This window comes from Mercenaria mercenaria, chromosome 12 (assembly GCF_021730395.1).
Source record: "Mercenaria mercenaria strain notata chromosome 12, MADL_Memer_1, whole genome shotgun sequence".
Lineage (NCBI taxonomy): Eukaryota > Metazoa > Mollusca > Bivalvia > Venerida > Veneridae > Mercenaria > Mercenaria mercenaria.
In genome coordinates this window covers 8,172,994-8,188,295 of record NC_069372.1, presented here as the reverse complement: position 1 = coordinate 8,188,295, position 15,302 = coordinate 8,172,994, and the positions used below count along the sequence as shown (strand labels likewise).

General features: G+C 37.6%; 2 protein-coding genes across 3 annotated transcripts in view; one reads left to right on the top strand and one right to left on the bottom strand.

The window, feature by feature from the left end:
• LOC123535376 (uncharacterized) overlaps window positions 1–15,302 on the top strand; it is a 120,247-nt gene that overhangs the window by 85,969 nt on the left and 18,976 nt on the right. The window lies entirely within an intron of this gene.
• Window positions 6,328–11,046, bottom strand: LOC123535378 (uncharacterized). 2 transcript variants are annotated; one of them, XM_045318034.2, is made up of 2 exons: window positions 10,948–11,046; window positions 6,328–10,660 (listed from the first exon to the last, which is right to left on the bottom strand). In XM_045318034.2, exon 2 carries the CDS (start codon window positions 10,657–10,659, stop codon window positions 8,569–8,571), a length of 2,091 nt encoding a protein of 696 aa, XP_045173969.2. In that variant the 5' UTR covers window position 10,660; window positions 10,948–11,046; the 3' UTR covers window positions 6,328–8,568. The 2 variants fall into 2 exon arrangements, with proteins under 2 accessions (XP_045173969.2, XP_045173970.2); XM_045318035.2 differs by lacking the exon at window positions 10,948–11,046 and adding an exon at window positions 10,839–10,925.

The window sequence follows — 15,302 nt, the reverse complement described above, 5'->3', positions numbered from 1 at the left end:
CTTAATGAAACTTGGTCAGAATGTTAGACTTGATAATCTATAGGTCAAGTTCATATCTGGGTCAGATGGGTTAAAAACTAGGTCACTAGGTCAGATCAAAGGAAAAGCTTGTTTACACTCTAGTTTTTTAAATGACAAAGTTGTCGAATTTATCATCAGTCAACATTTGTCTGTCCTCATTTTACATACCCCTTTCAGGGCTTCATTTTTTGTGAGTTTGCTTACTAAATATAAATTTAAATTATGTCAACTATTCAGTAAAAGTTAAGCTTTATTTTGATACCAACCATTGACAACAATTTGCAGAAATAAAAATGTTACAGGTAAAAAACCTCATTTTCTGTCCGACTTTATCATCAGTACCAGAATAGAGACTTCCTTTATGAATTTATTTGATACAAACTTGAAAAATATCTTTCACAGCAATAGATCTTGGATTCTGTGATGAATCCGTCAGATCCAATCATAGGTTCCAGAGTTGCAGCACCTGACTAACCCCTGAATGAGCCAAAATTTGTTAATTTTTACCTTGTGATCAAAATAGAAGTGACATTTTGCATTCGATTTTGACCACACTTACACTTAACTTAAGTCACATATGATCTTGGTTCCTTTGAAAACCGGCTAGATTACATCATGGATGCTATAGTGTTACTTCCCCTGAAAGGGGCAATACTTTTTATGTTGGCCCTTTCAGCCATATAGAGGTTTCATTCATGCTTTGATTTGATACAAACTTGCACAGAATGTTTATTTTCATGATCTCTAGGCCAAGTTCGAAACTGGTCATGTGGGATAAAAAAAACTAGGTCCCCAGGTCAAATCAAAGAAGTATAAAATACACAGAATGGCAACAGGAGATAATCTCGTGTTAGCTTGTGTCAGCTCATTATCTTATTGAAGCGTTTGCTGACTTGATCACTTGTGATAAAATCAACAGACGTTTATTAAAGTATTATGCTGGCAATACAGCAGGCACGTAATAAACCGAATCGAATCCAGTTTTCGACAACTGTTGATTTCTCAGACTTCCAGTCATAAATTCATTCCTTCCCCATGTAGAAAATACTAGTAACATTAAAAAGACACTATTACCATTATAAACAAACGATCTGAAAGAAAGATCTTCATGCCACAAATTTTTATTTTTCTGCTGTCTGTTTCATACACCGGTAAACTGAGATCTCATTCAGTTCCCACGTGATGTTGGCGAGAGCTGCTCTGTATGCTTTTCAAGTTGCCGATATGTCTATCTATTTTTATAGCTCTTTGGTCAAATCAATGGAAAAGCTTGTTAATGCCTAGGTCACAAAACCGTACGATGGCCATATGGTTTTAAAAAATCATATGAGTCCACCAATTTTAGTATCCTTACGGTCTTTTTACAAACATAGCATCTGGTCAGAGTACCTACTGGCCCCGTACGATCTATAAAGGATGCCATCATAGGATAACCATATAGACATCGCAGACAAGTCATGTGGAGCTCACAAGGAGGCTGGTCGTACATTGTACAGTGCTCCTGGGTTGGTAAGGCGTTCGCATGGCACCCGTACAGTGTCGGCACAGTGTCCATGCAATAAGAAGAAATCAGTTTTGAGACGTCAATAAAATTTCCTTTTTATACACCCATTTGAAAAACGGGACATATTATGGGAACGCCCCTGGCGGGCGGACAGGCGGGCAGGCGGCGTCCACAGACTTGTCCGGAGCATATCATCTACATGCATGGAGGGATTTTGATGAAACTTAGCACAGTTGTTCACTATTATGAGACGGAGTGTCATGCGCAAGAACCAGGTCCCTAGGTCTAAGGTCAAGGTCACACTTAGAGGTCAAAGGTCAAATTCGAGAATGACTTTGTCCGGAGCATATCTTCTTCATGCATGGAGGGATTTTAATGAAAGTCAGCACAATTGTTCATCATCATGAGACGGAGTGTCATGCACAAGAACCAGGTCCCTAGGTCTAAGGTCAAGGTCACACTTAGAGGTCAAAGGTCAAATTCAAGAATGACTTTGTCCGGAGCATATCTTCTTCATGCATGGAGGGATTTTGATGAAAGTCAGCACAATTGTTCATCATCATGAGACAGAGTGTCATGCGCAAGAACCAGGTCCCTAGGTTTAAGGTCAAGGTCACACTTAGAGGTCAAAGGATACAAGAATGAAAACTTTGTCTGGAGCATTTCTTCTTCATGCATAGAGGGATTTTGATATAATTTGGCACAAATGTTCACCACCATGAGGTGGAGTGTCATGCGTGAGAACCAGGTCTCTAGGTCTAAGGTCAAGGTCACACTTAGAGGTCAAAGGATACAAGAATGAAAACCTTGTCCGGAGCATTTCTAATTTTATAATTGACCGTAGGGAAAAACCATGACCATTTTTGTGTGGTACAACATAGATGTTACTTTCCAATTTTTGGTGTATTTTAAGGTATCTCTACCTGGTAAGGAGTTTTTTTGTGGACTTAGAAAAACAAAAGACTTAGAGTGATTACTAAACAACCGAAAAATGAAAATTCCATTTGCAAATACAGGTGCTAGAGTAAAGAAATTTGCTGTGACGGGCATATATTGTGACATTCTGGCACTCTTGTTCAATTGTTGGATATCTATATGGACATCACAGATAAGTCATATGGAGCTGGCAAGGAGCCCGGCAGTACCTCGTACGATGCCCATTGGCTCATACAGTGCTCATAAGGTGTCCATATGATGTCCATAAGAATAGACCAGTTTGGCAACGTCTGAAAAAATATCCATTTGTAGCCTCTTGGCTGATTGTAACACCTTGCAAGCCCTGTGAGGACATTGCAGGTTGTCTGCACAAAACTTTAAAAAAAACTTGTAGACGCCCGTACGAGTTTGCCGTGTCATATGGATCCAATACGAATTTGCAAAAAATTCATCGGGAAACTTACTTGTTTAGAGCCCAAAGTGATCTTTTGACCAGAGTATAACACCCTAGATATTGATTATTCCTATGCCAAGTTTAAAACTTGGTCATAGGCATCAAAAAACATGTCACCCAGTCAGATAAAAGGAAAAGCTTGTTAACTCACTTGAGTCCAAGTGCATGATCCTATCTTCATAAAACTTGGCCAGATAATATAATTTATATCTTGATGATTCTTAGGCCAGGATTGAAACTGGGACATGTGGGCTCTAAAGCTAGGTCACCAGTTCTCAAATCTAAGGAGAAGCTTTACAATATCATTAAACTCGGTCAGAATGTTTATCTTGATCAAGTTGATGATTCCCTTGTCAAGTTGAAAACTGGGTCATGTGGGATCCAAAACTAGGTCACCTGCTTATATCAAAGGAAAGCTTGTAAACAGTCTAGAGTCAATATTCATGACTTCATGACCCTTATCTTCATGAAACTTAGTTAGGGTGTTTATCTTGATGATTCCTAGGCCAAGTTCGAAACTGGGTCATGTAGGATCAAAAACTAGGTCATCTCAACATTGCAGATGCCACATTTTTGACCTATCATCATGAAACTTAGTTAGAATGATTCTCTTGGACCAATTTTTAGCTCACCTGTCACGGAGTGACAAGGTGAGCTTTTGTGATCGCACTTGTCCGGCGTCCGTTGTCCGTCCGTAAACTTTTGCTTTAAACGACATCAGTCTCCTCATAAGCCGCTAGGCCAATTTCATCCAAACTTCACAGGAATGTTCCTTGGGTGAAGCTCTACAAAAAAAATTCAAAGAATTGAATTCCATGCAGAACTCTGGTTGCCATGGCAACCGAAACGATAAAACTTTAAAAATCTTCTTCTCAAAAGCCAGAAGCCCTAGAGCTTAGATATTTAGTGTGAAGCATTGCCTAGTGGACCTCTACCAAATTTGTTCAAATCATGACCCTGGGGTCAAAATTGATCCTGCCCAAGGGGTCATGTGATTTTACATAGGAAAATTAAAAAAAATCTTCTTCTCAAAACCCAGAAGCCCTAGTGCTTAGATATTTGGTGTTAAGCATTGCCTAGTGGACCTCTACCAACTTTGTTCAAATCATGACCCTAGGGTCAAAACTGATAGGAAAATCTTAAAAAATCTTCTTCTCAACACCAGAAGCCCTAGAGCTAAGATATTTGACATGTAGCATTGCCTAGTGGACCTCTACTAAAGTTCTCCAAATCATGACCCTGGGGTCAAAATTGACCCCACCCCAGGGGTCACTTGATTTTAGGTAGATTTTTATAGGAAAATCTTCATTTTTTTTTTTAAATACACCAGAAGGCCTAGAGCTTAGATATATGACATGTAGCATTGCCAGGGGTCACTTGATTTTACATAGGAAAATCTTCAAAAATTTTCTAAAAATAAACCAGAAGGTCTAGAGCTTAGATATTTAATGTGTAGCATTGCCCAATGGACCTCTACAGAATTTGTTCAGATCATGACCCCCGGGGTCAGAATAGAACCCCACCCACCCCACCAGGGGTCACTTGGTTTTACATAGGAAAATCTTCCAAAATTTTTCTAAAAATAAACCAGAAGGCCTAGAGCTTAGATATTTGACATGTAGCATTGCCTGGTGGACCTCTACAGAATTTGTTCAATCTTGACCCCCCAGGGTCAAGTTGACCCAGCCCCAGGGGTTACTTGATTGTACATAGGGAAATCTTCATAAATTTGCTAAGCAAAGTAAACCAGAAGGCCTGGATCTTAGATATTTGATATGTAACATTGACTTCTACAAACTTTGTTCAAATCATGACCCCCAGGGTAAAATTGGCCCCGCCCCAGAGGTTACTTGATTGTACATCGGAAAATCGTCCAGAAATTTTCTAAAATTCATCAGTTTGACATTTGAAACTTGTAGCTCATATTTCTCAGGTGAGCGATCTAGGGTCATCATGACCCTTTTGTAAAATAATTTTACACTAACAAATTATTTTGATTCGTCAAAAAGCATGGCTGCCATAGGGTGTGGTCACTTTTCCTTGTATAAGTACATTCTTAGTGTGCAATAGTGAAATTCAGGTCAGTACATTCTTAGTGTGCAAGGGTGAGATTAGTCAGCACATTTTGAAGCTGTACATTCACAGTGTGCAGAAGTGAAATTAAAATCATTACATTTAAAGCTAGCTACTCATTTACAATGGTGGTGAACATTTTTAGCTCACCTGAGCATGAAGTGCTCAAAGGTGAGTTTTTTTTATCGCCCTGTGTCCGTCGTTATCTCTCGTTAGTCGTCCTTCGTCCGTCGTCGTCAACAATTGGACTGTTAACACTTGAGAGGTCACAATTTTGAGCCAATCTTAATGAACCTTGGTCAGAATGTTACCCTTAATAAAATCTTGGACGAGTTCGACATTGGGTTATCTGGGGTTAAAAACTAGGTCACCAGGTCAAATCAAACAAAAAGCTTGTTAACACACTAGAGGTCACATTTTTGGCCCAATCTTAATGAAACTTAGCCAGAATGTAACCCCCAATAAAATCTTGGGCGAGTTTGACATTGGGTCATCTAGGGTTAAAAACTAGGTCACCAGGTCAAATCAAAGGAAAAGCTTGTTAACACACTAGAGGTCACATTTTTGGCCCAATCTTAATGAAACTTAGCCAGAATGTAACCCGCAATAAAATCTTCGGCGAGTTTGACATTGGGTCATCTAGGGTTAAAAACTAGGTCACCAGGTCAAATCAAAGGAAAAGCTTGTTAACACACTAGAGGTCACATTTTTGGCCCAATCTTAATGAAACTTGGTCAGAATGTTACCCTCAATAAAGTCTTGGACAAGTTTGATATTGGGTCATCTGGGGTCAAAAACTAGGTCACTGGGTCAAATTAAAGGAAAGCTTGTCAACACTTTTTGACTGCATCTTCATGAAACTTGGTCTGAATGTTGATCTTGATGATTTCAAGGTCCAGTTTGAATCTGGGTCATGTAGGATCAAAAACTAGGTCACCAGGTCAAATCAAAGGAAAAGCTAGTTTACACTGTAGAGGCCTCATTTATGACCATATCTTAATGAAGCTTGGTCAGAATGTTAATCTTGAGGCTCTATAGGTCAAGTTCAGATCTGGGTCAGGAGGGGTTAAAAACTAGGTCACTAGGTCAAATCAAAGAAAAAGTTTGTTTACACTCTAGAGGCCACATTTATGATTGTATCTTCATGAAACTTAGTCAGAATGTTAATCTTTATGATCTTTAGGTCAGTTTGGAACCTGGATCATGTCGGATCAAAAACTAGGTCACAGGGTCAAATCAAAGGAAAAGCTTGTTAACACTGTTAAGGCCACATTTTTGACTATATCTTCATGAAACTTGGTCAGAATGGTAATCTTGATGATCTCAAGGTCAAGTTTGAATCTGGGTCATGTCGGGTCAAAAACTAGGTCACCAGGTCAAATCAGAGGAAAAGCTAGTTTACAATCTAGAGGCCACATTTATGACCATATTTTAATGAAACTTGGTCAGAATGTTAAACCTGTTGATCTTTAGGTCAATAGGTCAGGTGAGCGATACAGGGTGTTCATGACCCTCTTGTTAAAGTATAATAATTTTTATCTCAAATTAGATAATTATGTACACAGTATTTGTGAAATTTTGATGTGCCTATTGCAAGTATGATAACCTTTTCTGTAGGTTGGGTAAAATAGGTGACAATGTTTTACTGATATTCACTGTCATTGAGAACTATTCCTGATAAGTGTAGATAATATAGGTAGATAAATTTATTCGTGAATATATATGTCACGATTACAAACATTACAAATATCACATTAAGAACAACTCCAATACAAGCAAACATTCAAATTGTATCACAGAAATAGCTACATGTTATATCTCTAACTGATTTAAAAAAAAAAAAAACAACAACAACAAAAATATCAACCAACCCTTCTTAACATATATAATTTAGAGACATTTCTATACCAAAGGATAACCAATAAAGCTTTTCAACTTATTTCCAACGGGGTCCTTGGCTCATAACAAGCTCACGGTCTCATAACAAGAATAACAACATTTTATGCCCCCTTCGAAGAAGTAGTGGTATTTTGTTTTGCAGATGTTGGTCGATCTGTCAGTTGGTATGTAGACCAATACGTTTCTGGATGATAACTCAAGAACGCTTGAGCTTAGGATCATGAAAGTTGGTAGGATGGTTGGTCATAACCAGCAGATGACCTCTATTGATTTTGAGATTAGTATGTCAAAGGTCAAGGTCACAGTGACCCAGAACAGTTAAACAGTTTCCAGATAATAACTCAGGAGCGCTTGGGCCTAGGATCATGAAAGGTGATTTGGAGGTTGGTCATGACCAGCAGATGACCCCTATTGATTTTGAGGTCAGTAGGTCAAAGGTCACAGTGACCAAGCACAGTTTAACAGTTTCTTGATGATAACTCAAGAACGCTTGATCCTAGGATCACAAAATCTGATAGGGAAGTTGATCATGACAAGCAGATAACCCCTATTGATTTTGTGGTCAGAAGGCCAAAGTTCAAGGACACAGGGACCTGGAACAGTAAAATTGTTTTCGGACGAAAACTTGAGAATGCTTTGGTCTAGAATTAAGAAACTTAATTGGAGGTTTGGAGGTTGATAATGACCAGTAGATGACCCCTATTAATTTTGAGATCAGTAGGTCAAATGTCAAGGTCACAGTGACCTGGAACAGCTTAAATGTGTCCAGACGATAACTTGAGAATGCTTGGGCCTAGGATCACGAAATTTAATATGAATGTTTATCATAACCAGCAGAAGACCCCTATTGACTTTGAGGTCAGTAGGTCAAAGGTCAAGGTGCAAAGTGACCAAAAAAAATTCTGTTTGTCATGCAATTACTGAATGCATCAAGGGGGGACGTGGGGTTTGGGGGTGGGTGGGGGGAGCATTTTGTGTTCTTCAAACTCTCGTTAAAATGTTAAGTATTTTTATACCCCCAGCATCTACTGATGTGGGAGGCATATAGCGACTGTCCTGTCTGTCCGTTCGTCCGTCCGAGCACACAGTTAGTACCTTAGGTGGTAGGTGTGGCCTAGGGCAATAGAAATCCTTTGTATTTATTCCATAACCACTTAATTCTTTTGTTCCTTAAGTGGTCATTCTATTCTTTTCAAACAATGGAATGACCACCTAATACATGAATCGTATGGACATGCATCCGAGGTTAACCAAATTGGACCATTTCGTCTAGCATCAATACCCCTTACTAGAATGACTTGATACTAATGCAGATGTAACCTGTGTCCATTCCTCATCTTCGACATTATCTGACCTCAGTTTGACCTTGACCGTGACCTCATTTTGGACCAAGGTTGCTTTATATGGGCCACTGCTTGGTTAACCAAATGGGACCCTTTCATCTAGCATCAGTACCCCTTACAAGAATAAATTGATACTAATACAGATGTAACCTGTGACCATTCCTTATCTTCAAACATCACCTGACCTTAGTTTGACCTTGACCTCGTTTTGGACTTGGGTGCAAAATCTATCGACAAGGATGCCACTGGGGGCATCAAGCGTTAATTGAAAGCAGTTCCTTGTTGTCATTGTGCCAGTTAGAAATCAGACATGCCAGTCAGTTCAAGTAGGTAGATCTTTATGAGTTTATATTAGCCAAACACCTGCAGATATGAAATCTAGCAGCATTGTTTCTTTCTCTGAGGTTTAAAGATGACATGTAACTTTGTAGAGCACCAACAGGCCTGTTCTCCTGTTCCATGCACTGTCCCAGTAAATTCAGTGCTGTTTCTCTGTGTCCAAGGTTGGGCTCTGTTCTAATGACCCACCCAAGTTTGTTCAGTGCTTGTTGCTGTTCCTCGGGTCTCTGTAGGAAACTGTATGTCTTGTATTGTAGAAAGTAAAGGTATGGAAGTGAGTCTACTACAGCACAGTCCATCCAGTCATCATCTTCACCTCTATGTAGCAGGTCCTCTTGTGTTGACCTAAACATTTCATACTGAAGTTCATGTGGTACACAGTTTATTTCCGAAGTGAAAAATTTTACACAAAATGCAACAATATATTTTAAAGCCTCTACACCATATTGACTAGAAAGTCGACCAAATCCTGTTTTTAAGTAATGTCTATAAAACTCGTAGCAGACACACATAGGCTCAGTAACTTCAGTTTTATATTGTTCTTCTATATGAGAAAGAATTAAAGCAGCTATTTCTGCATTGCCTACACAGTACATTATAGAGGCAAGTTTTAGTCTACTTGAAGCAACATCTGAGTCCAGTCCAGCTTCAATCCATGTAAGTGCTTGAGGAGAAACTGTGTTGTTCATTTGAATGTTCTGTGAGGCTATCCGAGATCCTATTGAGGTACAAAGTAGAGGTAATTGAAGTCTGCATGCCGTCTTTTCTAACATGTCACCAGCTCTGTAGTATCTTTTTAGTTGTATCACTTTTTGCAATAGTGTTTCTAAACTTCCATCTCCTATCATTTCTATGTTAAAAACAGTTTGAGCTATATTTTTTAATAAAACACGCGTTACATCCATTGTGCACTTGTCTGGCTGTGGTATATCATGACGTACTTCATTTATCATATTGAGCTTAATCTGAAGTCTTTCACCAAGGTTGTCAATCTGAATTCCAAAAAGTGAAATGCCATCAAATGGTATCAAAATTGACATTCTTTCAAGTAACTGCTGTTTGACTTCAGCAGAAAATTTACTTGCCATTAAATTGTTTTCATGAACAATGAAATGGGGACAATGTTCATTCAATAAACAATTGTTCAGTGTAAATAGACAGTAATTTAAACAGTTTATTATATTACACTCCTTCCATACACATGAAGGTTTACTTGCTATACAGTGAAATAAAATAGTTTTACACATGAAACTGGAAATGTAACTTTCATTGTCAAGATTTTCAATATTAATGTATGTTTTAAGAATCATTTTCATTAAGATATAACATTTTATCTGAGTAATATTTAAATTGAACATCAAGCAGCGTTCAGCTAATGAGGTTGAAAGTCTCCATTCAAAGGCTGCATTTTCACTTGCTCTGCTGCCAACACCAACAACAAAACACCTTGTTGATTTTGCATATCTCTTCATTTCTGCTGTTGGCCATGTATTTGTTTCTTGCTGGTGCAGCCAAGCTCTTGTTGACTGGGGCCATGATTTACAAGGATATGCTATTACAATGTCACTTGCATAAAAACCTGGTTTTGCAGCTGATGCTGCTGATGGTCCTTGTCTCTGATGTCCTTCTGGCAATACAGTATCAAGTATTGTGTTCTTGAACAAGATCCGTCCATGCATATCTTTTACAAAGTCATTATCTGTTTCATCTGTAATAGGAAGTGGAGCATCACTTCTAAGTAGCTGTAGAAGACAATAACCAGGTGGTGTTGTTTCATTCTGGATCATCAGGAAGTTACGTTTACTTGGAGGCCACTCAGACCAGTCCTGTATCACAATGCTATCATCCAGACAGCCAAGTGTGTCAGTATCTGATTTCAGTCCTATTGTTGTGGTGCCTTCTGATTGATAGCCTAAATTATAAACAGTACCTTGTATACCATTTGCTCTCCATGTGATTGTCACTATAGTTTCTTCCAGTAAATTTGTCCTCCTCCTCTTCATCACAATATTTTCATTTACTCCAATATCATCCAGGACCTTAGACAGTCTCATGGATATATTGTGATAGTAATCTGGTGTATGAAACATCCTGAAATATATAAACATGACGGACATCATAAAACATTTTCATGATTGTGTTATGTAATTTTCATTTTTATGCCCCAGATTTATATACGTGATATTTTTTAAATTTGAGCAGATTTTAATGTAATAATTACTAAAATTTGGTAAGAATTTGATAAAGATAAGAAAACAGAATAACTGACCTGGTAAATTTACAGAAAACTAAAATTTAAATGTCTACGTAGATTTTAATGTAATAATTACTAAAATTTGGTAAGAATTTGATAAAGATAAGAAAACAGAATAACCGACCTGGTAAATTTACAGAAAACTAAAATTTAAATGTCTACGTAGTTGGTGATTATATATTTTTTTCCAAACAATATAACTTCCTCTTTTGGTTTCAAAAACTTATTTTTCAAGGGAAGTAACTTTGATATCAATGTATTGTATATAATGACCATTGGCATTCAGTCCCTTTAATAGTGATATATATTAGATGTTTTTCCCATTAGTAATATTCTATTCATAGTTTCCCTGTACATTAACAGCTTTCTTTAAAACCACCAAACTATCCATTGCCTTCTGAATCTTTATTAATTGCCTTTTCATACTCTCCAACATGAATTAATCTTTCCAGGGCCTGATTTTTCACTGCCTGCTTAAAATGTTTCCCCTTACAATTTAGCTCACCGGTCACATAGTGACAAAGTGAGCTTTTGTGATCACTCTACATTCATCGTCCATCCACAATTTCTTGTGAACACGATAGTGACCACATTATGCCATTTATTTTAATCAAACTTGCACACAACTTGTATTGACATAATATCTCGGTTCCTTTTTAGCTCACTTGTCACATAGTGACAAGGTGAGCTTTTGTGATCACCCTTCATCCGTCGTCCATCCGTCCGTCTTGTGCGTCTCGTGCGTCAACAATTTCTTGTCTGCACGATAGTGGTTTCATTTATGATTTTATTTTAACCAAACTTGCACACAACTTGTATCACCATAAGATCTCGGTTCCTTTCTTGAACTGGCCAGATCAAATTACAGGTTCCAGAGTTATGGCCCCTAAAAGGGCCAAAATTAGCTATTTTGACCTTGTCTGCACAATAGCAGCATTATTTATAATTTGATTTTTACCAAACTTGCACACAACTTGTATCACCATAAGATCTTGGTTTCTTTCTTGAACTGGTCAGATGCCGTTATGGGTTCCAGAGTTATGGCCCCTGAAAGGGCCAGAATTAGCTATTTTGACCTTGTCTGCACAATAGCAGCTTCATTTATGCTTTTATTATCCCCCGACGAAAGTCGGAGGGATATAGTTTTGGCGTTGTCCATCCGTCCGTCCTTCCGTCCGTCTTTCCGTCCGTCCGTCCGTCCTTCCGTCTTTCCGTCCGTCCGTCCGTCCGGAGCCATATCTAGGAAATTGTTGGGAATATTTATTTAAAACTTCATATACATGTTCACCACAATGAGTTCTTGCGGCCCGTCAAGTTTCAGTCAGATTACCCAAGTAACACCAGAGTTATGGCCCTTAGAAGTTTCTAGTGTTAACTATATAGGGTACTATAAATATGGCAATTTCTGCATCATAACTTTTGATATATTTGACCTAGAACTATGAAACTTAAACAGAATTTAGATCACCATAATGTGGTTGTGTACACACAATTTCATTTGGATTTATATGTAAATTAAGAGTTATTGCCCTTTAATTGTATAAAAATCCACATATTTGTACATAACAAACTTACCATTTGGTAGAATTTCATTAAATTTCTTTCATTCTTTTCCATGAACATTTATTGTAAACATGTGAAGTTGTGTACCCACACCTGGTCACCCCCCTTAGCTTGATCACCCCCATCCCCCCCCCCCCCCCCCCCCCCCCCCCCCCCCCCCCCCCCAAAAAAAAAAAAATAAAAAAAATTCATTCCTTATTTTAGATTTTTTCCAAACAAACTTCATATACATGTTCACCACTATGAGGTTATGGGGCCCATCAAGTTTCAGACAGATTGCCCAAGTAACACCAGAGTTATGACCCTTAGAAGTTTCTAGTGTTAACTATATAGGGTACTATAGATCTATAGATATGCCAATTTCTGCATCATAACTTTTGATATATTTGACCTATAACTATGAAACTTAAACAGAATTTAGAGCACTATAATGTGGTTGTGCACAGACAATTTTGTACGGATTTCTTTTTGTAACTTCAGAGTTATTGCCCTTTAATTGTCTAAAAATCCACATATTTGCACATAATAAACTTACCATTTGGCAGAATTTCATTAAATTTCTTTCATTCTTTTCTTACATTTATTATAAACATGTGAAGTTGCGCACCCACACCTGGTCACCCACTTGCCTTGGTCACACCCCCTCCCCCTCCCAACCCCCCTCCCCCAAAATTTTTTTTTTTCATTTCTTATTTTAGATTTTTTTCAAACCTTCCAAGTTGTACCATTCCCCCACCTTACTTCTCCACCCAGTCATGCCCACCACTGATCATGCATCCTCTGCCTCCCCCCCCCCCTCCAACTTCACCCTTTTACCTTTTTTTTTTTTCATTTTTAATTTTCAATCAATATTTATAATCAACATGTGAAATTTTATTTCCTCTCCCGTTCCCCTGCACCCCCACCCCCTAAAAAAAAAATAAATATATACATATATCTATATATAGATATATATATTTCCATGTTCAAACCTTCAACATGTTAAGTTGTGACTACACAAACCTTGCCCTCAGCCATGTTCAAGATATCTTACCTGTGTTCTCTTAAGGACATCTGATTTTTTAAGTTCAAATGTACATGTAAAACAGCAACACCTGGTGCCAAACCACTCAAAGACAATATTTCATTCCAGTTAAACTTCAAGCTCATATTTCAATTAACTGCATTTAATTTTAAAAGCTAAGCTTATTACAGTAAGCATATCCCAAATAAAATAAATTCTTTAGTCAGGATCAAAGTATCATACATTTATTATGTACTCTTTAATTAAACGTTTGTTTTCTGTTAAATTGATTTTGACTAATGAAATTATTTGCTTCTTATTAACATCCTTAACTTTTTGCCGGATATATCTTTTTGCCATTCCTCACCACAAACCTTTTCGGCGGGGGAAACCAATTCATCGAATTTGCTTGTTTTAACCAAACTTGCACACAACTTGTATCACCATATGACCTTGGTTCCTTTCATGAACTGGCCAGATTCCATTATGGTTTCCAGAGTTATGGCCCCTGAAAGGACCAGAATTAGCTATTTTGACCTTGTCTGCACAATAGCAGCTTCATTTATGATTTGAATTTAATCAAACTTGCACAAAACTTGTGTCACCATAAGATCTCAATTCCTTTCTTAAACCGGCCAGATCCCATAATGGATTCCAGAGTTATGGCCCCTGAAAGGGCCAAAATTAGCTATTTTGACCTTGTCTGCACAATAGCAGCTTCATTTATGATTTGATTTTAACCAAACTTGCATAAAACTTGTATCACCACAAGATCTTGGTTCCTTTCTTGAACTGGCCAGATTCCTTCATGGGTTCCAGAGTTATGGCCCCTTAAAGGTCCAAAATTGACTATTTTGGCTTTTGCAGCCATATGGAGACTTGATTTATGGTTTTATTTGATACAAACTTCCAAAATATCTTCAACAACAATAAATCTTGGATTCCATGGCAAATCAGATCCATTCGTAGGTTCCAGAGTTATTTTATATCTGATTACCTCCCCTGATTGTAATCAAAATGGATTTATATCAGTAAGTACATATAGGACTTATTTGAAATTTTATTATTGTCATTAGTTGGACTGAGCCAATCAGGGTAGATAACTATGGACTGATTTTATGTCAAATTACCTCCCTTTATTTCAAATTAAAATGGGTATATCTCCGTAACTAATGAAGATACTGATCTGAAATTTCATTTATGTCAACAGATTTATTTGGCAGATCCTTCTTTTATTAACTTGCAATCATGTTTTTATAAATTACTTCCCTTTTATGTTACTATAAATAGCTTGTTTTTAGTAACTTTTTTATTATTGGCCGTAGGGAAAAACCGAGACCACTTTTCTGTGGTACAAAATGGATGGTACCTCCAATTTTTAGGTTTATTTTGTACCTTGTAAGATTTTTTTTTTCTTTTTGGTTTAATTTCTTCCCTTTGTTGTTCCTGTCCTTTGGACTTAGATATTTTTTCTGAGGATCTTCTTGTCCTCAAGTGCAATGATAACAGGTGAGCGATAGAGGGCCATCATGACCCTCTTGTTTCCATCATGGGTTCCAGAGTTATGGACCCTTTAAGGGCCAAAATTTGCTATTTTGGCTTTTGCAGCCATACTGGTACTGATGATAAACTCGAACAGATGATAAAGTCGACCACCTTCGAATTATTCAATTGCAGTTGGTTTTCTTATATGATTGAACATGCTGTCTAAAAGCAACCACTTGCAACATCAACTGGTGTAAACAAGAACAAAATTGGTAAATATTCTGTATAAATAAATGACTTAAATTTGTCTGTTTAAAAAAACATTTATCAAAAATTAATGGGGAAAAGGATGTTTTCTTGTGCATGCTCACTGTCAACACCTGAAGGCCTGACATTGGGTCATTTTTCATTACTTGATCGGGAATGAC

Coding starts and splice junctions, on each gene's coding strand:
- LOC123535378 (XM_045318034.2), bottom strand. CDS start 10,659: ATGTTTCATACACCAGATTACTATCACAATATATCCATGAGACTGTCT.